Source organism: Nannobrachium achirus (assembly GCF_963921795.1).
Source record: "Nannobrachium achirus genome assembly, chromosome: 4".
Classification (NCBI taxonomy): domain Eukaryota; kingdom Metazoa; phylum Chordata; class Actinopteri; order Myctophiformes; family Myctophidae; genus Nannobrachium; species Nannobrachium achirus.
The window spans coordinates 39,925,390-39,945,399 of record NC_137813.1 but is presented as its reverse complement, the minus strand read 5'-3'; the positions used below and the strand labels follow the sequence as shown (position 1 = coordinate 39,945,399).

At 43.3% G+C, this 20,010-nt stretch overlaps 1 protein-coding gene across 1 annotated transcript in view; it reads right to left on the bottom strand.

Moving 5' to 3' along the window:
* Positions 1 to 2,947: 2,947 nt before the first annotated feature.
* The window catches only part of LOC308283251 (disintegrin and metalloproteinase domain-containing protein 11-like), a gene marked incomplete at its 3' end in the record, with an annotated part of 30,125 nt that continues 13,062 nt past the window's right edge, over positions 2,948 to 20,010 (bottom strand). Inside the window, exons 8-24 of the mRNA XM_080723640.1 lie at positions 18,523 to 18,707; positions 18,322 to 18,393; positions 14,907 to 15,073; positions 14,317 to 14,401; positions 14,092 to 14,182; positions 12,927 to 12,978; positions 11,128 to 11,227; positions 10,381 to 10,452; positions 9,140 to 9,232; positions 8,827 to 8,907; positions 8,497 to 8,547; positions 8,340 to 8,403; positions 8,107 to 8,212; positions 7,461 to 7,580; positions 5,976 to 6,144; positions 4,646 to 4,757; positions 2,948 to 3,042 (exon numbers count right to left, since the gene is read on the bottom strand). Of these exons, the coding sequence (XP_080579766.1) occupies positions 2,948 to 3,042; positions 4,646 to 4,757; positions 5,976 to 6,144; positions 7,461 to 7,580; positions 8,107 to 8,212; positions 8,340 to 8,403; positions 8,497 to 8,547; positions 8,827 to 8,907; positions 9,140 to 9,232; positions 10,381 to 10,452; positions 11,128 to 11,227; positions 12,927 to 12,978; positions 14,092 to 14,182; positions 14,317 to 14,401; positions 14,907 to 15,073; positions 18,322 to 18,393; positions 18,523 to 18,707 (1,715 nt within the window). The remainder of the gene's footprint in view (positions 3,043 to 4,645; positions 4,758 to 5,975; positions 6,145 to 7,460; positions 7,581 to 8,106; positions 8,213 to 8,339; positions 8,404 to 8,496; positions 8,548 to 8,826; positions 8,908 to 9,139; positions 9,233 to 10,380; positions 10,453 to 11,127; positions 11,228 to 12,926; positions 12,979 to 14,091; positions 14,183 to 14,316; positions 14,402 to 14,906; positions 15,074 to 18,321; positions 18,394 to 18,522; positions 18,708 to 20,010) is intronic.

The following is a 20,010-nucleotide window of genomic DNA, read 5'->3' as shown; positions in this document are numbered from 1 at the left end:
CGCTCTGCAGGCCATATATGGCCACGAGTGCACAAGGAACAAATTGGCACCTCGACAGTGCAGTCTAGTTTGTTTAAACAGCAAAATGCGTGTAAAAAGTCTAAGTTTATCACCAGAAATGCCCCCCACCCCAACTATTTACAGTACATATTTTACTTTTTGATTACTACTCCTTTATATGATGTTTTTGCATCGTATTGTATATTATTGTCTGTCTTTGAATGTTTTGATGAATTTGAATTCACAGGACCCCAATGGAAACAAGCCATAGTGCTTTCTTAGGTTATCCTTGTTGCATCCTTTTGTATGGAACTGTGACTTTTTTGCAAACTAAGTGTTCAATCAAACAATCAATCAATCAATCAGCGGGCGTGTATATCTGCTATTTTTGTCGAATGTTTGCCCAGCTTTGTTGAATATTTGCTTATTTTTGCCAAATGTTCACTTATTATGACATGCTCGGAATAGGGACACCAGAGTTAATGTGATGAAGTGCAAAGCATTAGAGGTGGAAGAGGACCACCTCTAACTGGGATTAATGCAATACTGAGCACTGAGGCAAGGGAAGTGGGAACTAATGCCACAGTGGAAAGGAGGGCTGACACAGATGGTGTTGCACGTAGGTGAGCCACGGGATCCTCTGAATAGAGGATGATGGAGTTATCACCCATGCTGTGAGGAGCAGCAATGTAAGATGTTGTGAGCTAATAGTCTCTTCATGGGAGGTGTTAAGTCAAATTTATATGTAGTCGTATGTCACATGGCAAATAGACCGAAACGCAACTCGATGCGGGTGACTTTTTAGCTTGAAAACTATATTTTTCTTTATTTTGGTGAGAAACGTATGGGTCAAGGTTTATGGATGCCACTCTGACATGACAGGGCTTGTGGAATTATCTGGGTTATATACCTTCCTCTTCGGATGTTCCTGTATCCACGAAGAAACAGGAGCACGTTGGGAGAAGAAACACAAGGTCAGGAGAGATATCAATAACAGTACAGGGGGCGAAAGACAAGCAAGTAATCACAGACAGACTCAGGAGCATGTTATAAAGCCCATAAATGTGATTAGATGAAATTTCAAAATTACATAAAATGTCTTAACAATACAGATTGCAGTGTTTTGCAATAGAATCATCTTATTTTGTGGTCACAATTCTTACTATTGTAATTAATATAACAGAATGGGCTTTACACAATACCATGAATTCAAGTCATTAACTAACTATTTTCCATTTGGCTTGATCACATTGTGCTGAAATGTAACCACGGCAGTGTCAAATTTCCAGACAGGAAATATGAATCAAGCAACGAGCCAGTCAATCAGCCCATCTATAGTACCCATGCTATCCAAAACCCTTCTTCCCAAGTAACAGTGATGCCACCACATGCAGCAGGGCTACAAACAGTCATGGTACCAACCATCTCAGTCCAAAAAAGTTGATTCTGATAGGACACCACAGCAGGCCTACCACGCCCATCGTCCAGCCTGGGCTCTGATTACCAAGCGCTGATACCTGCACACAGCTCATGCACGCATGCACAGGAACGACACAGGCACTTCTGGCCCTAAAAGGATTGTTCATGCTTCATGTTCTGTTCTGAATCCTAACTGTATTTAAAAAGCACTCTTCAAGTTGCAAGATCCGGTTCAAACCGTATTCCAATCCTTGTAGGCGCAGAGCATAAGCAGTGAACATAAGCAAGCATGCAAAGGTGGAGCAGCACAGAGGACACACGCACTGCCTGTCAGTCTAAAGCAAGCGAATGCAGTGAAATAAGCAAAGTGCAGCACTTCATAACGGGTGCATAAGTTAATTCACTGCGACCAATACAATATTCCAAGACCGTGGGGAATGAGGGGGGAGGAGATGGGTTGGGAACGAGGATGTGGCACCAGTGATTAGTTGCATATGTTAAGCGGCTAGGGTTATGAACTGTGGGCTCCTGATGGGCACTGACAAGAGTGCTGTAAATGTTCCTGGCAGAAGAACACCTTCGATCCTGGCCTATCACTATCTGACAGAGATGAGAGATAATGGGATTGCAGAGGAGGCAGGACAGTAGATGTGCGGAATGGAGCTCAGGGTCGATCTTGTTCATTTGATCGCGATCCAAAAGGAACCAAACAAGAGCGATGCTTGCTAGTGTATATAGTCCAGTCAATCTGAGGTTTGACCCAAAAGAAATTGCAATAGTAAGTTGCAATGGTTCAAGGTTTTTATGATCCTTAGGGTCATCCAAAACACACAAATATTCTTAGTGGATCAAGGTAAATTCAGGGGTGAAGGGACCCAAACTTGAACCCCATGAATTTACCTTGATCCACTAAGAATATTTTGGACAATGTTTAACATGTTTTTTGGATGACCCTAAGGATCATAAAAAAGTGAAGCGGTGAATTTGTATTCTATGTGTTCTAGAGCTATGAAATCTGTGTTCTAGATCTATACATTCTGTGTTCTAGATCTATACTTTCTATGTGCTTTAGTTCCATATTTTGTCTGGAGGGCCAAATTGTCATGTGAAGATTGACCAATCCTCAATTCTGCATGCACAGGACATGTAAGGGACAGACATTCTCACTGCTTGAGAATCTATGGGAATCCTCAAACAAACATGTACGGGACATGTACGGGAGAGACATTCTCACTCCTTGAGAATCTATTGGAATCCTCAAAAGAACATGTACGGGACAGCGGCTTTCACCGCTTAAAAAAAAAACTTGAATGATTACTATTGCAATTTCTTTTGGGTCATGCCCCTTTTTAGCTTAGATTGATTGGCCTAATTATGCTAGAACGATCCAAGCATGAGCACGCTTAAGACCCGTTTCCCAGCTCCACCCACCAAGTTGAGCCGATGCATTGTTTTAGAGTGCTGTGAGTGGGGGTGCTGGGGTGCCTTAGATAGAAGCAGACAGGTACACAAAGGCATGCCAGAACTCTTACTTAAATCCCCATCCTGTTCCCCCTAGGACTATAGCTGCCAGGAGAATAGCACCTGCGATGGACCCTATTATGATATTGGTGCCACTGGGACCTGCACAGAGGAAGGAGGGGGGTGCGAGGAGGAGGAGGAGGAGGAGGAATAGAAACAAAACAACACCACTAAAAACACACATCAGAGGACGGCATCGACAGCAACATCCACCAGAGAGATGGAGAAAACAGACCGAGAAAGAGAGAGAGAGAGAGAGAGAGATAGAGATCGTAATATACCTGTGGACCAAGGAAAAGAGAGATGAGGAGAAAGAGAAGGAGAGAAGGTCCAGCATGTGGGGCGGGGGTGAATAAAACAGACGGTGGAGCGATGGAGTTCAGGGAGACAAATAGAAAAGAATGGGGGGAGCGTTTTTTCTTTCATTTTACTTTCATCCATACCAGAGTGTATATAAGAGAGTTACGTCACTTACGTCGACTCCCATAGTAAGCGTGGAAAGCCTATTTACTCTATGGTGGGAAGCTTACGCATGCGCACTTGCGCACGCATGGAGCCTGTTCTCATTCCTAGCTAGCCTCTGCTGCTCTTCAGCCCGTCCGCCCCCACTATAGCCAAGGTATTTTCAATCACTGGTAAGTAGACGAAATCACGTCTTTTTCACCCTTTTAACGCATTCACGCATTCACACATTCACGAGAGGCCCGTGAATGCGTTAAAAGGGTGAAAAAGACGTGATTTCGTCTACTTACCAGTGATTGAAAATACCTCGGCTATAGTGGGGGCGGACGGGCAGGAGAGCAGCAGAGCCTCGATAAGAATGAGAACAGGCTCCATGCGACGCCACTTCCGGTCTGCGGCGAGTTCAAAGCGTGACGTAACTCTCTTATATACACTCTGATCCATACTAGACAACTTCATGCGCAGGGGGGGGCTTTTTATTGTTTTGCCCTGTTGGTCATTCGCAGACAGCAAGAAAGTAATAGACACTTGCTGCTTGCGACACACACACACACACACACACACACACACACACACACACACACACACATGTACATATGTGCTAGCACTCACACCAACATATGACATGCACATTATGCTCTACCAAACTATTTTGTTCCAACTAATGCCTCCATCAGAGTCCAGGGTGAAGAGCTATTCACTCCACCGCGTTGTAGTTTCCTAGCTATCACCTAAATACATAACAAAGCCTAGGTGATAGCTAGGAAACTACAACGTGGTGGAGTGAATAGCTCTTCGCCCTGGACTCTGATAGAGGCTTTACTCCCACACACACATACCCACATAAACAAAACAACAAGGACTATAAAATGCTGTGGGAACCAAACAGACATTTCCCTGAGTTTCTCACAACTGATTCACATACAGTAGTAATTAGTTGAGCTATCCTCTAATTAGGGCAGGAAGGACACATAATATTCACACACACCACAACATTCAGTACACTGGGAGCCTGAGTTAAGTCTGATTTATACTTGGTGGTGTGCCAGTGTCACGCAAGCTCACATAAGTGATCTACAAGCTCATAACAGTTGTGAGGCTATTTTCGGTGCATGACACGATGCAGATCCAAGTATAAATCGGCCTTACAGTGGTGACAGCGAGAGAATAAGGAGGTAATGAGCAGGGGGGACAGACGGACAGACAGACAGACACGTGGAGTGAGTGAGTGAGTGCTATGGACCTTTCTTCTCTGGGCCAGTGGGAACGGTTGGGTCAGGGATGGGGTCAAAGACGCTGCAGTCCTTCCCTGTGTAGTCCCTGTCACATATACACTTCACCTCATTACTGCAAGTCTAAGAAAGAGAGAAGGAGAGACAGAGAGGGAGAGGGACAGACATTAGGGGTGTAACGATATAGTAACTGTATCGTTTTTAACTTAAAAAATCGAAGTATATCGAAATGAAAACGGCTAAAATCGAATCGTATCGTTTTATTTTGTATCGTATCGAATCGGCATTGCAAAGAATCGATTGTATCGATACTACCTACTTGGGCATTATATTTAGCATTTTTAAGAAGAGAAAATTAAAAGGAGGGGTTTAATTACTTTTCCTTTCCATATAGCTACACTGGTCTATCGATAAATGTGTGTAATCTCTGTGTTCATGTCAAGGTGCAGGTTTGTCAATATACAATGTCCATGTATTTGGCAGATAATCACTGTGTTTACTTATTTATATCCATAATAATACATGTTTCCCCTTAAAAAACAGCACTATCCACACCTTTCACACAGATTTAATGTCTTTGTAAAATAGTTACTATATTGATTTTAAATCATTGAATCGAATCGTATCGTATCGTATCGCCATGAATGAACCAATATCGTTGATGAATCGTATCGTTAACCATGTATCGTGATATGTATCGAATCGCTATTAAAATGTATGGTTACACCCCTAACAGACATACAGAGATAGAGAGTCAAATAAACTGCTGCAGACTTTAAACGTCTTCCAACGTTTTCAGGCCAAGGACCCCTTAGTTGATAGAGAGATGAAGCAGGGACCCCCACAAGTTTTCATAGAGTCCATATAGTTTCATTGTTTGACAGTACAATCATCAGTGTATTTTGGATTCATGTCAATTTGTCTTTTCAGATATTTAACCACTTGAACCATCAATACCCCAATTCCCCTCAACACCAAAGCTCTTTGCCGAAAATAGCCAATCTCTGCGAGGCGTTTTGAGCTTGTAGATCTGCTATTTGTGGCTAAAGTTCTCAGAATATGGACACTAGGGTTCAAGTGGTTAATATGAAAAAGGAGAAAAAAACTTTCTATCACTCAAAGATTTGGAGGACCCCTTGTAGTAACTCTGAGGACCCCCTAGGGGTCCCGGAAAGAGAGAGAGAGAGAGAGAGAGAGAGAGAGAAACCCAAAAGGCTGAATCACACGGGCTTGATACACTTTATTGCTCACATTGTCTCGCATATAAATAAAATCGTCTCACTATGAATAAAATCTGTCTTGACTGTTACAAACAACACGTTGAACATAACAGGACGTTACCCCGTGGTCAAAGCAGGTGTGCCCGGAGTTAGACCCGGCACAGACGCTGAGGTTGAAGGCGGCCATAGGGAGGCAGCGTTGGTCCAGACACATCATGTTGGGACCACACGGTGTGCCGACCTCCACATAGCCCAGGTCTGAGCCATCCTCCAGCTGGGCATGGCCGCCTCTGAGCACGCACATACACACACGCACACACACGCACGCACGCACGCACGCACGCACGCACACACACACACACACACACACACACACACACACACACACACACACACACACACACACACACACACACACACACACACACACAGAGGTCGCACAGGAAGAGATATAGTTATTGAGAAATATTTCCCATTTTAAAGATGTTAGCCAATAGTTTGTTAACAGCCCCGGGGGCTTGTTTCCAGTGTGGTCCATTTTACTCAATTCATCAGTAATATATATCATACATACAATACAACACATATCGTTAAAAAAAAAAAAAAAAAAAAATAGCATCAAAAGGTATATTTACAGAGAAATGAGGGGTGGGGGTGGGGGAAGAGGATGCTATTACCAAAGTGTTCACAGGTGTTAACTAATCCCAATTGTGTTTTAAGGTCAGCCACTCTTTTAGGTTTGTTTTGAGTCTATGTTCCATACTTCATATTTCTTCATGCTACAAACGTCTGGGTAATGAGGTCACCATGCATGATAAACCAGGGGGGCCTCAGGTTAAACTATAGGATCTCAATTTAAACAAGCCATAGGCTTTTTGGGGTTTATCCTTTTAGTTGACCTTGTACCAGTGAACTGTGCTGTCATGAAACTGTACCTTTTCCTATGCAAACCTCTAATAGAATCTTCAATCAATCAATCAATCAATCAATCAATCAAAAAAGGTGGTCACAGACAGACACGCAAATGCCCACACATTATTTTCTAATGTGGATCATGCCTCCAATTCCCCCTAGGTCATACATGGGCAACTGGCGGCCCGGGGGCCACATACCTTCACTTAATGCGGCCCGCAGGTTAATACTGGAATACTGATATATTATTGATTTCAGCTGTTACAATTCCAAACATTACCTGCTTTAATTCCTTCTGTCTATATTAGTAGCTTAATGACTAGTATTAAAATTAGTTTTTTCATGTCCAATGTATTTATTTGTATTTAAGTTCATAAATTTAACATGAGTATATAACTAAATGTGTTTGAAATGAATTAAAAAATAACAAAATTATTCAGGATTCCAATTCAAAAGAAGCAAAAATAGCCGATCTACAAGCTCAAAACGCCTCGCAGCGTGATGCGTTTTGAGCTTGTAGATCTGCTATTTTTGCTTCTTTTGTATGAGATACTGTACTAGAATGACAAAGTAGGACGTAGCAATATGCATTGTGGCCCTCAGCAGTGAAGGTGGAAATATAGTGGCCCTCACCATCATCAAAGTTGCCCACCCTTGCCCTAGGTTGTCACATGCAGTACAGTGGTCCACTCACCTGCAGTCCAGGTACCTGCCCTGGTGGTAGATTGTTAGGCTGGTCACCTCCCCCTGCAGGTCTCCAAACTTTGGCTTCACTGTCATATTGGCACAGAACAGGAAGCCACACAGCACATCCCTGAAATGACATCAAGAAGAAGAGCATGGTAGAGACAAATATCGATAACACTTTGTACATCTCCAAGGGCTTGAATGACGCTTAATGTATATGTCGTCAAACAATTCAAACATGACAAGGGATGGGACGATACGCAATATTATCGTATCGTGGAGATTTAATCTATCGTGATATCGTCCTCCGTCATTCACTGGGATCAATTCACCTTTTATTTGCCGAGCTGCATATCCGGTACCAGTTAAACTCTCTAAAATTGGTAAAAGGTACTTATAATATATGTACTTGATACAGTCTTTTTTCACTCTCTATCAAATGTCTTTGCCAAAGAATAGCCGATCTACAAGCTAAGCTTGTAGATCGGATATTTTTTGGCAAATGTTCCACCTCAGGATAATGGATTTTGATTATCGCGATAATATCGTAAATCGCGATTTCTTTTGTCACAATAATCGTGATATGAAATGTTCATATTGTCCCATCACTGACAAATTATAAATGAAGCTTAAGACTAATGTGAGCGACTCACGGCTTGTTGCACTGCAGCCAGCCCACGCCCTCTGGACCAGGCCCACAGTTGCCTTTCTCAGTTCCCTCAGCGTTGAGTTTCTCATAACAGAACCGGTCTGCTGAGTCTGAAAGTGCCGACAAACGTCAAGTCACACATTTGGCTTAACGGCCATTTCATGTCAGGAGTGTAAGACTGCAAACCGAGGTACAGGTGTATTAATATACATCAGAGGAATTAGCTGATCATCTTACTATAGCCCCAGAGTCCCTTGCACTGTCCATCACGAGTCCTACATCGACCTCCATAACAGCGGCCCTGCAAACAAAGGTATAACGGGAAAAGCTCAGAGGTGGGCCTGGGGATATCAGCATGAGAAAACATGCTTATAATGTAGGCAGCATCACTTACTTGGCTACTATCACACTGATATCCATCCAGTTTGTGGACATTATGTGGGCACTAAAAGGGAAATGCATAATTATTATTGTGTGCGCGTGCGCACACGCGCATGTGTGTGTGTGCGTGCACGGGTGTGTGTGTGTGTGTGTGTGTGTGTGTGTGTGTGTGTGTGTGTGTGTGTGTGTGTGTGTGTGTGTGTGTGTCCGTGCGTGTGTGTGTGTGTGTGTGTGTGTGTGTGTGTCCGTGCGTGCGTGTGTGTGTGTGTGTGTGTGTGTGTGTGTGTGTGTGTGTGTGTGTGGGTGTAAAGATGTTTTGTAGTGCTACAGTCTTCTACACTACCTGGCTGGAGTCTCCAGTGCAAGTCTCTGAGATGTCACAGTCGTTCACAGCCTCTCGACACACCACTCCTCTCAGCTCATACTGAAAGGCAGCAACAAGAGGACTCTGATCATCAAGTCAAGTGACTTATATAAATATTATAACCAGACAATGGCAATATTAATCACTTGATGTGTGTATGTTGACACTCATATAATGGAACTTTCTTTTTGGCATCTGGTGCTGTGACACCCCTACAAAAAAACGACATTAAATACATACAATGTACACGTCAGAGACAGTAATGGATGTGTGATCAAGTAGGGGGACTCACCCTGCAGTTGCTGCAGCAAAGGCCATTACTACACATGGCATCATGGGTCAGCGTGCACTTTTTGCAGCAGGCTCCTCCATTGCGGGCACACTCCTACAACCACACGCGCGCACACACACACGCACACGCACGCATGCACGCACGCAAGCACACACACACACACACACACACACACACACACACACACACACACACACACACACACACACACACACACACACACAACCATTCCTTAATGTTCATAAACACTGCATGCCCACCAGTACCTAACACTGACAGAAAATAGACACAATGCCCATCTGCAGCAAAAAAAAGAAAACTAGAAAAGATCTGCTTCTGTCCTCTGCACTTCTCCTTTAAACCCTGTTCTCATTCGCTTTGGATTGCCGATCTATGAGAACATGCACTGATATTAAATGCCAGTATATTTTGTTCTGTCCATATCACGTCATCCTACTATGTCAGAATGCCTGCATTGATACCTCATCGCGTGAGTGGGTATGCAATGTGTCACTTTACCAGTGATTCTATGAAAAGGCTCATATGAGATTCACTGGAAATAGCTGTAGTATGCGACTATGCGCACTGGTGGAGAGAAAGAGAAAGTTTGTGTTTGTGTGCGTGTGCGTGCCTCTTCATGGGACGAGAGAGCATTGGATATACCGGTAGTGAGAGCGAGTGTCACAGAGATGACACTGTTCAATGAAAAAAATGTTTCCTAAGAGCACGTTAGCATATCTAAGAAAATGTGAAAAATACATTTGGATGGAGATGGAGAGTGTCCAACTATGATGCAAGTTAAAGTAGCATAGGGAGTGGGGCCATAGAGAGATTAAACTAGCCAGTCTGCCAGCCCGTAGATGGATTTGTATTGTTTGTTTTGTCCTAAATACATATTTTAGCATCCCCAAATGTTTAGTCTCACATGGTTATATACACCACTTGCGCAATCTTTTAAGTACTGTACCAGTTATAGTCATCTAAGGTGACAGAACTTATTCATTAAGGAGGACATTTAGCAACGACTCTCCCACTCTACAACACATTCATTTTTTTTAAATTATACTCATAATAGACATTTAATGTCCCCCCTAATTTTACATATTGATAGGGTCATTATGGGCCTAACATTGGCACACAATGAAAAAATGAACCAACGGAAAAACGTAAATCTAAATAGCCCTACAAAAGTGTATCAACTAAATTCCGAAACTGAAGTTTGCTGGGACGAAGAAACTCACCACCTGTGATCCACAGTCACACTCCTCTCCTGGTTCCACAAAGCCATTCCCACACTCTGGGGGATCTAGTAGCTGAGAGAGAGAGAGAGAGAGAGGGAGAGAGAGAGAGAGAGAGAGAAAATGTCAGGAATATAGGATGCCAGCTCCTATAAACCTCCTACTGTTCTGTAAGTAAATACTGTATGTGTTCTGAGAGAAATTAGGCCATAGGGATAATTAATTTCTCTATTAATAACAGGGCTCGGAGCCATTCCAGTTCCACTCCACTCACTCCCCACTAGGACAGGCAGACTGAGCCTCAGAACTTTCCCTGCAGTCGAAGTCCACGCCAACGTTGTTTGGCCTCAGTCTGTCTCACATTGAGCAGAACCCTTCTAGCCGTGTGCTCCTGCAGCCTAATGTCCCCTCCCTGGTGGGTGAGGGTAGCCTCCACTACCACACTGGGGTCTGTAATTAGTCCATCAGAGATGGGCACTTCAATGTTGTTTTTTTGCCCATTTTAACTGGACTCCTGTCCCATGGCAGAGGTAAAAAAATATGTTGTATTTTCGCCAGGGCCACTTCTCTCACAGCCTGGAGCTTCATGACAATAGGGAGGGGAGACAGGTCGATCATGTCACACACACACACACACACACACACACACACACACACACACACACACACACACACACACACACACACACACACACACGCACACGCACACGCATACATACATGCACACATGCACACACAAACCGGCCTTACCTTGTTGGGCTTGTTGAAGAGGCAGCTCCCGCCCCCCTGCAGTAAGAACTGGGTGTACTCATCAACACTGCAGCGGGAGAACTTTCTGGGCAAGTAGTATCTACAGGTGCACACACACACACGCACGCACGCACACACACACACACACACACGCACACGCACACACACACACACGCACACACACACACACACACACACGCGTGTTGTGCAAAAATAGCAGATCTAAACGCTGTAGATTTCACCCGAAATAGAAACGACTTACGATTTACAGGCACCCCCACAACTTTTTCATAGATTCCATATAGTTTCATTGTTTGACAGCACGATCATCAATGTATTTTGGATTCATGTCAATTTGTGTTTTCAGATATTTAACCACTTGAACCGTCAATACTTAATAAACTTGACCTTTCACACTGTATATAGTCTGCTCTTTTTCCCCTCTACACCAAAGCTCTTTGACAAAAATAGCCGATCTACAAGCTCTAGATCTGCTATTTTTGGCTAAGGTTCTCAGAATTAGGACACTAGGGTTCAAGTGGTTAATATAAAAAAGGAGAAAAAAAAGTTTCTATCACTCAAAGCTTTGGAGGACCCCCTAGGGGTCCCGGACCCCCTGTTGAAGACCCCTGATTTAGACACTTCAGCTCAGAATGAACCTTTAACCATGTATTCAGGCATAACCATTTGCCATTTATTTATTGAATGATATTGCATTTAGTGTGGCGGTTGGCTCTGGTGTGATATTACAGATTACCTGCTCGATCATTAGGCATAATCTGATAGCATAATATAAAGCATAATCACATATCATAATCAATCCATAGAAACACCGTACAATCCACAATCAACCATTAACAAATGTAACTACATTCCATGGGGAGGAGGCCGGGGAGGTGGAGTGAATCTTTTAACACAGACAGCTGTACAACCATAGTGACAGCTAAACACCTAAATGAACATAGACTAGAGGACTGCTTAAATTAACCGCCTGAGATGCACCGTGGGTAAGAGGGTGTCTGTCAGTTAGCTTATAGCAAATGAGAATGACTGCATTTGTGGACTGGGAGTATGAATGAATGAACGTTAGCGAATGAATGAGGGGGCATGCACAGTTTCACGCTGAATGTTCCAACTGTACCGGACCGGAGATTAGCTGTTTACAGACAGACAGACAGTACATAATCCTCCACCTTCGTACAATCTAACCTCCTGACGAGGATAAATACACTGTGAAGAAAGCTGCTGCTATACGCTATTGCAGATATATTTGCAATGCTCTGGGGGCATCTGTACCATAAAAGGTTAAATTAAATGTATATATCGAATATATCAGTATTGTATTTACTTGTAGCAGAGCGCGCAAAGTAGGGTGATGATAGCTGCTTGTGGGTATGTGGGGTATGTGACGACAAGTGCGACTCCATATTTGGGGTTGCACTTGTATTCTTCGGAGAGTGGCGCGAATTACCACACACATTTGGCTATGAGTGCACAAGGATTAAGTTGGCACCTCGACATAGTGCAGTATAGTTGTTAGAGTTTAGATGAGTTTACCAGGTTGGACATCTTACACTCCTGACACCACAAGACTGCTCAACTGAATCTTGGGGGTGGGGCACATTTAGCTAGCCTGGAATCCAGACTGATTCGCTACGTTCGGTCGATTCTTTTTTCTCACTTCGCTATACAGTCTGGCCAGGGTCCTATTTGACTCGTATTTCCAAACGTCACCAATTACATAGGCAAGTCAAATCATTACGTTCACTTCAATGTGTAGTGTTGATGTGGATCTTTACCCGGTGTCTTCCATGATGCAGCCCAACCAAGCATCTGGACACCTGCAGTCTCCTGGTGGTGAGGGGTGAAAGAACAAGGAGTGAGGGCGGAACAAGCAGGAGAAAGGAAATATAATACATTAATATACTGTAGATACAATAGAGGAGAGGAGAGGAGAGGAGAGGAGAGGAGAGGAGAGGAGAGGAGAGGAGAGGAGAGGAGAGACTAAACTACTGTAAAGCCTTTATACGGTATGGACTGCTGCCTAAACATGGCAGGGAGAGACATGAAAAGGGTTTGTACAACAGCCGCGCTCTCTTCCTGACACTGGAAGATGGAGTGAACGTCTCCTTACCATCAGTCACCCTGCACATTGTTCAGTGAGAGTGATACTCCAGTCTCTCTCCCCTTGGTCTCTGGTGAATAATCACCAAATGAAGGAACTCTAATTATAGATGGACCCAGAGTGCTGCTAGGAGAGCTCAGCAGCACCCGTCCGTCAGACAACTGACAGTCCCATCAGCAGTGCTCGCTTCCTGCATCCCTTTCCTTACCCATGCTTTTCTTTCACTCCTTCCATTGGTTGTGTATTCAGCACAGCCCTGGATGTATGGGTTGTTTTTACACGGTGGCACCAAAGGGGTCAGCCATCAAGAAAGGAGTTTGTCTGTACAGTCTTTCTCATATGAACACTGAGAAATGTCTGGGAAATCAGGTCGGACATTGTCCGTTTCGGAAGCACTCTCCCATAACTGTAAATGGTCTTGTTTGATTGAGCAAATTTACTTTTACTTTTAACGGGCCACTTAACAGCATGAGGCGAGGTGTGAGGATCAATTGCAATCCTTTTAGTTGTTTCCTTCCACAGAACATGACAGATGAATAGAACTGCTTGACATGCAGTCTCCCATTGACACATCCATGCAAAACAAACCTTTACATTATGGACTGTAAAGATCAGTTAAAGAGAAGAGTTGATCTGAAACTTGTAACTACTAATAACCGACTTCCGTGATCAATAGTAATGTAGACAACGAGCTACAACCTAGTTTTCCTCAAAACAAGCCGTTGTCCGAGTTGGGCAAATAACATAAGATTGTATCTTGTTATGTTTCTACAGTTGGAAAATGGCTTTTGTGTTTTAACAACATTCGCTTTCATCCCCACCATCATTGTGTTCATTACCTGCTGAGCTGCGTGCGTTGTTCCATCTCATCCCGATGTTCTGGCCCAAGCTTTGGCACAGAGTGATGGCCATGGAACCCACATTCCCAAACTGGAAGAGAGGAGTGTAGAAGCCAAACACACACAGAAACACTCATCATTAAATAGGAAGACTGTAACATGTGTCCATCGCACAGAGAATTCAGGGACGATCATACAGTGTGGGCGGATACGGTGGTCCCTCACCTCGTTGATACCCCCTCCCCTTGTGAGAGAGCACACCCCTCCTGTGTAGGCGGTCCCACTGCGGCCACTCTGGAATGTACGCCCTCTGGGGAATACAGACAAAAAGACAAATAGAGGGTCAAATAAAATCCATTTCAAAGCATACTTAAATAAACGCACGTCGACAATGGGTACTGGCCTGGGCCAAAAAGACTAACATTTAGAAAAGTAGAGCCACTTTATTAATACGTTTCACAACGTTTCGATCCGCGATGGATCTTCTTTGGGTCAATTTCAACCAAAATCCATGACATAAAATCAGAACATGGCCATAATATCCATAACTCAAACTCAAGCTGCCATGGACATCAACCCCATTCTCACGGCAGCCATTTCTCCCTTAGGTCAAAGTAGGGCATTAACGACTTGTGATCTTTGCAAGTCGACTCGACTCAGTAAAAAGTTGAGTTGAAATCGACTTTATTGTTTGATGAACAATGCGTGAACGGGGGATAAAACCCGAAACCCTGTGCTTAATTCCATTGAAAAAAAAACATTGTGGTTAGATTTCAATCAATGTGGTTAGATTTGGGAAGTTGCGGGTCTCTTACGAGAATAGGTGGACAGCGTCACTCTGGTCCTTGATGCTGTCCTTTCTGTATTTCATGAAGTTCTGCAGTGTCGTCAAAGGGTCCACCACCACTGGCATCAGGTTCTCCGACGACCAGGTCTCCATGGCGACCAGCACGATCCTTGTGTTCAGCTGCTCTTTATAGATCTGCATTCCAAAAATACCCAACAGTTGGCTTTTTTTTATGAGCTCCTCACTGTAATCAATGCATTCCATTATGGACATGAGACACACTGATCATGCATGATATGCTATATACATGTATATAAAATCTCTTTTCAACTAGAAATACTGTTCCTATGAAACAGTGGGGGCTCGCATGGAACACCATGTATGGGCACAAAGATCTACCCTTTGGCTGCTCCTTATTGACTAAGGGCCCTGCCTTTGTACAGTCGGTAATTCCTTTGAGGAGAATAACCTTGGTCTATAACGTTTTGGTATAATACAGATATAACATACTGGTCTCGAGCCCACGTGTTGTTGCTATTTATATCAGGTCGCACTTGTTGGTGGTGATGTCACCAAGAACGCTGCTCCTCATTGGCTAAGGGCCAGGTCGGAGAAAAATAGGGGAGGGTCATGCCTTTCTAATTTTAGTCCAAGGAGAGGGTCATACCATTTTTTTAAATAAAATATTCTGTTAATTAATAATTTCTTCTTAAATTATCAGTGGATAAGCATAATTGTTTTGATGCATGTAACATTAACGAGCATCAATGAGCATCAGCTGGACACAGACACACACAAACACAGACACACAGGCGCGCGCACGCACGCACACACACACACACACACACACACACACACACACACACACACACACACACACACACACACACACACACACCTCTGTGCTCTAAACTGATATTATATATATACATAATTAATGATTCTTGTGATTTGCTAAGATTACATTGATTTCATGACATCCAGCCATACAGTAACAACTCCCATACATTTCCAAATGTAGACAAAGCCAGACATAGGTGCGATTAGCACAGCTAAAAAAGGTTGATAATCACTGGAATCCCAATCCAGATAGTAAAATCCTCAGTGAAGATCGAACTCTGAGTCACAGACCTTTAACAGTCCATTTGTATGGCAGTTGGTCCCCAGGCCCGACAATGAGAATCAGTGTTCTTTTCACTTCCTTTATCCTCTATCATTTCAAAAGGAATAAAAGGAGACACAAAATAAAGCCATAACCAGACTCAGGAAACATAGATGTGTGCATAGTGTAGCTTCGCCACTTCATGGCTGTTCAAGCGTTGTAACTGGCTGGAACACTTGCCACACTGTTTACCAGTGGAAACATCTCTGCAGTGTGGACGGACTGGTGTGTCTTCAGATGACCTAACTGACTGAAACTCTTGCCACAATGTTTACAGCAGAAAGGTTTTTCTCCAGTGTGGATACGCTGGTGTCTCTTCAGATGACATATGACACTGAAACTCTTGTCACACTGCTTACAAAGAAAAGGTTTTTCTCCAGTGTGGCTAAGCTGGTGTATCTTCAAAGCGCTTAACTGACTGAAACTCTTCTCACACTGTTTACATTTGAAAGGTTTCTCTCCAGTGTGGATACGCTGGTGTGTCTTCAGATTACCCATCTCACTGAAACTCTTGTCACACTGCTTACAAAGGAAAAGTTTATCTCCAGTGTGGATATGCTGGTGTGTCTTCAGATTACTTATCACACTGAAACTCTTGTCACACTACTTACAAAGGAAAGGTTTTTCTCCAGTGTGGGTACGCTGGTGTGTCTTCAGATTACTTATCACACTGAAACTCTTGTCACACTGTTTACAAAGGAAAGGTTTTTCTCCAGTGTGGGTACGCTGGTGTACCTTCAGATGACCTCTCTGACTGAAACTCTTGCCACACTGCTTACAAAGGAAAGGTTTTGTGTGGGTGCACTGGTGTGTCTTCAGATTACCTGACTTACCAAAAGTCTTAACACATTGTTTACATATGTGGTTCTCTTTCCTGTATGTCATCAGATCTATCTTTACTTCTCCTGGCTGAGTTCAAGCATTGGTAAGATCTTGATTCATCACTTCCATCTCCTTTTCTCTTGCTGGCAATTTGAATGGCCGCTGGTTCATTCACTTCATCGTCAAAGCTGCTGCTATCCATGGACAGCGATCTGAAGGAGTCCAAGGTTCTCTTAGGGCTTGAAGACCTGTCGTTTTTCTTCCCCATTTAATCACTGGGGCCTTTGGACATACTATTCTTCCATGAAAGAGAACACCTTATATATGCTGGCAAGTGCTCTGGTTTGATGTCACATACAACACAAACTGTTGCCATGCAATCCTGACAATGGTAATTTGTGCAGGTACCATTTCAATTAGTGCATCAGTGTGGTGAAATTTACACATCAACAACTCTCTTAAATAACACAGGATTCACTGTATTTCATTGCCGCTCTACAGGCAAACACTTTCAATGTTAATGTCAAGCTAACGTCATCCAAAACAAGAAACAACAGTCCTTTTATACCAGCTTGCACCTTGTGAACTAGCCTTGTGGAGCAGTTTAGTGGCCTTGTGGAATCCACTGGGAACTGAATTCTGTATTACTATTTATATTAAAATAAAATCGCACTTCGCGTGTATCAAACACAACGCACGTGCATATCTCCTCTTATGGGCCGTTCTGTCTGTGACATCAGCTGTGGTGATGTCGATCTCTACGTACTTTCTATGAAGTTAGTCTTGTGTGACGTTAGTCTCGTACTACAGACTTAGGGACATAAGAGCAAAGTATGAATGAGCCTTATACAAAATAGTACACTAGCCTGCCCTAACAGGCTGATTTGGTCTAGAGGGGTGGATTCATTCACCGCTTTAAATGGCCGGTGGATCCTATTGGATCACCGATCTGTGCACCCGCTCCATGGCCCACCCCCTGCTCCCCATAGCACACAGCATAGGCCAGGGCTCCACCAAAAAGACGGCGTCGTGCCGGCATCAAAGAATGAACTGGGGCGAATTTGGGCGTCCGACGTCAAAGTCGGCAGTGGAGCACCCTTCATTGATTAAAAAGGGAGCATTGCCAGTGTTGATGCTGACACGCCGCTCGACGTCCCCGGCGAGCCGGGGGGTTAGAGCCCTGACTTCACTCCGACTTCCTACGCCCCGTAAAGTATAGCATAACATACTGGTTGGTCTCGAGCCAACGTGTTGTTGTTATTTTTATCAGTTCGCACTTGTTGGTGATGATGTCACCAGTAATGCTGCTCCTCACTGGCCAAGGGCCCTGCCTTTGTACTGTCGGTAATCTTTTTGCAGAGAATAAACTTGACATATAAAGATTTGGTATAACATACTGGTCGCCTTTAAGCGAGCCCTCAATGAACTGTGGAAACGTGCACTTGGATATGTGTCTTACCGCGTCTGCCATGTTGACCACCGCTTTGGCAAAGTTCTTGGTCTGGCTGCTGGAGCGACGCAGCTGCACAAACTTGAGATGGACACAAGAGAAGGAACACACTCACATGCCTGACAGAACATACGGCGCTGCAAGTTCATGTGTGTGACACTCACTCACACAAACAAACTGTCGAGATGCACAAAAGGAGGTTTAACTCACCATGTCATAGTCATTGACCACCATCAGCTCAATGTATTTGGTCTCGGTCTGGACCGAGGGCCTGCGGGCGTGTCTCTTGGACCGCCTCAGCACTCCCGAGGCCTGATGCTCCATCATTTGGTCTGGTCTGTCATCATCGACATCACCTGCTCTATAACTATCCGACTGGCCATCCTCTGTACAGTCTGGACACACAAGAACACAGAGAGGAAAAGGCATCATATTAATGAATTTGTGTGGTGGACTCCCATAGTCTTCCAGTCTGATGGCAGGCAAAGACAGCAAAGCAGTTAAAGGGATATTCCACTTTCAAAAAAACTTTTGGTCACTTTATCATCTAATCAGGCTTTTATGAACACCCTGAACAGTTTTTGAAGCGGTGGAAACCGCTTCCAATGAATGGCTTTGTGTGTATCACGCCCATATATGGTCATTTCAGTCCAGAATGAACAGGCTTTTTCAAAAACAGAATGTCCGTTTAATTACCATATATGGTGATCTCAGTCCAGAATGAACAGGGTTTTTCAAAAACAGAATGTCCGTTACCTTATGTCCATATATGGTCACTCCAGGCCAGAATGAACAGGTTTTTCCTGTCCCGTACGTGTAAAATATCAGTCCAGAATGAATAGGCTTTTTCAAAAAGCAAAATGTGTGTCCCATGTCCATATCCATATATGGTCATTTCAGTTCAGAATGAATAGGCTTTATATGTCCTGTACATCTAGAATATGTGTGCGGTGTCCCTCCCGGTCAGATGAATGGATACTTTGAGGATTGGTCAAGCTTCACATGATAATTTGGCCTTCAGGGTTTATCTGTCTTATTTAAACACTTTATATTTATTTATGTATTTATTTAATTACAAATTCTTATTTTAATGTATGTGTTTTAATCTATTTTATTTTTTAAACCTATTATACCAACTGTCATACCAGCTCTCCAAATACATTCAGAATAGAAGTTTTATCTGTCCACCGCTTCAATTCGAACCGAGGTTTGATTTTTAATTTACTTCATTCAATATTTAGATATTTGATGTTATCTGCCCCCCCAGGCTCAGGCCCTCTCCACATACACACCCATTGTAAATTCAAACTTCATTTTAACCATGATAGATTCATTAAAAACACCCATTATTTTTTCTGGTGACTCATACTACCCTCCTAATACGCGAGCAGGCCGTGTTTTCTCAATAACCTTTTTCATGTATTTTTAATAATTCTTTGGGAAAATGAGAAAAATTAAATACAAAACAAAATTATTAAAAATAAATGAAAAATGTTATCGAAAAAACATGGCCTGTTCACGTATTAGGAGTGTAGTAAGAGTCACCAGAAAAAATAATGGGTGTTTTTAATGAATCTATCATGGTTAAAATGGAGTTTGAAGTTACAATGGGTGTGTATGTGGAGAGGCCCTGAGCCTGGGGAGGCAGACCCATGCAAGGCAGAGTTTATTTGAAAGTGGAATATCCCTTTAATTTGA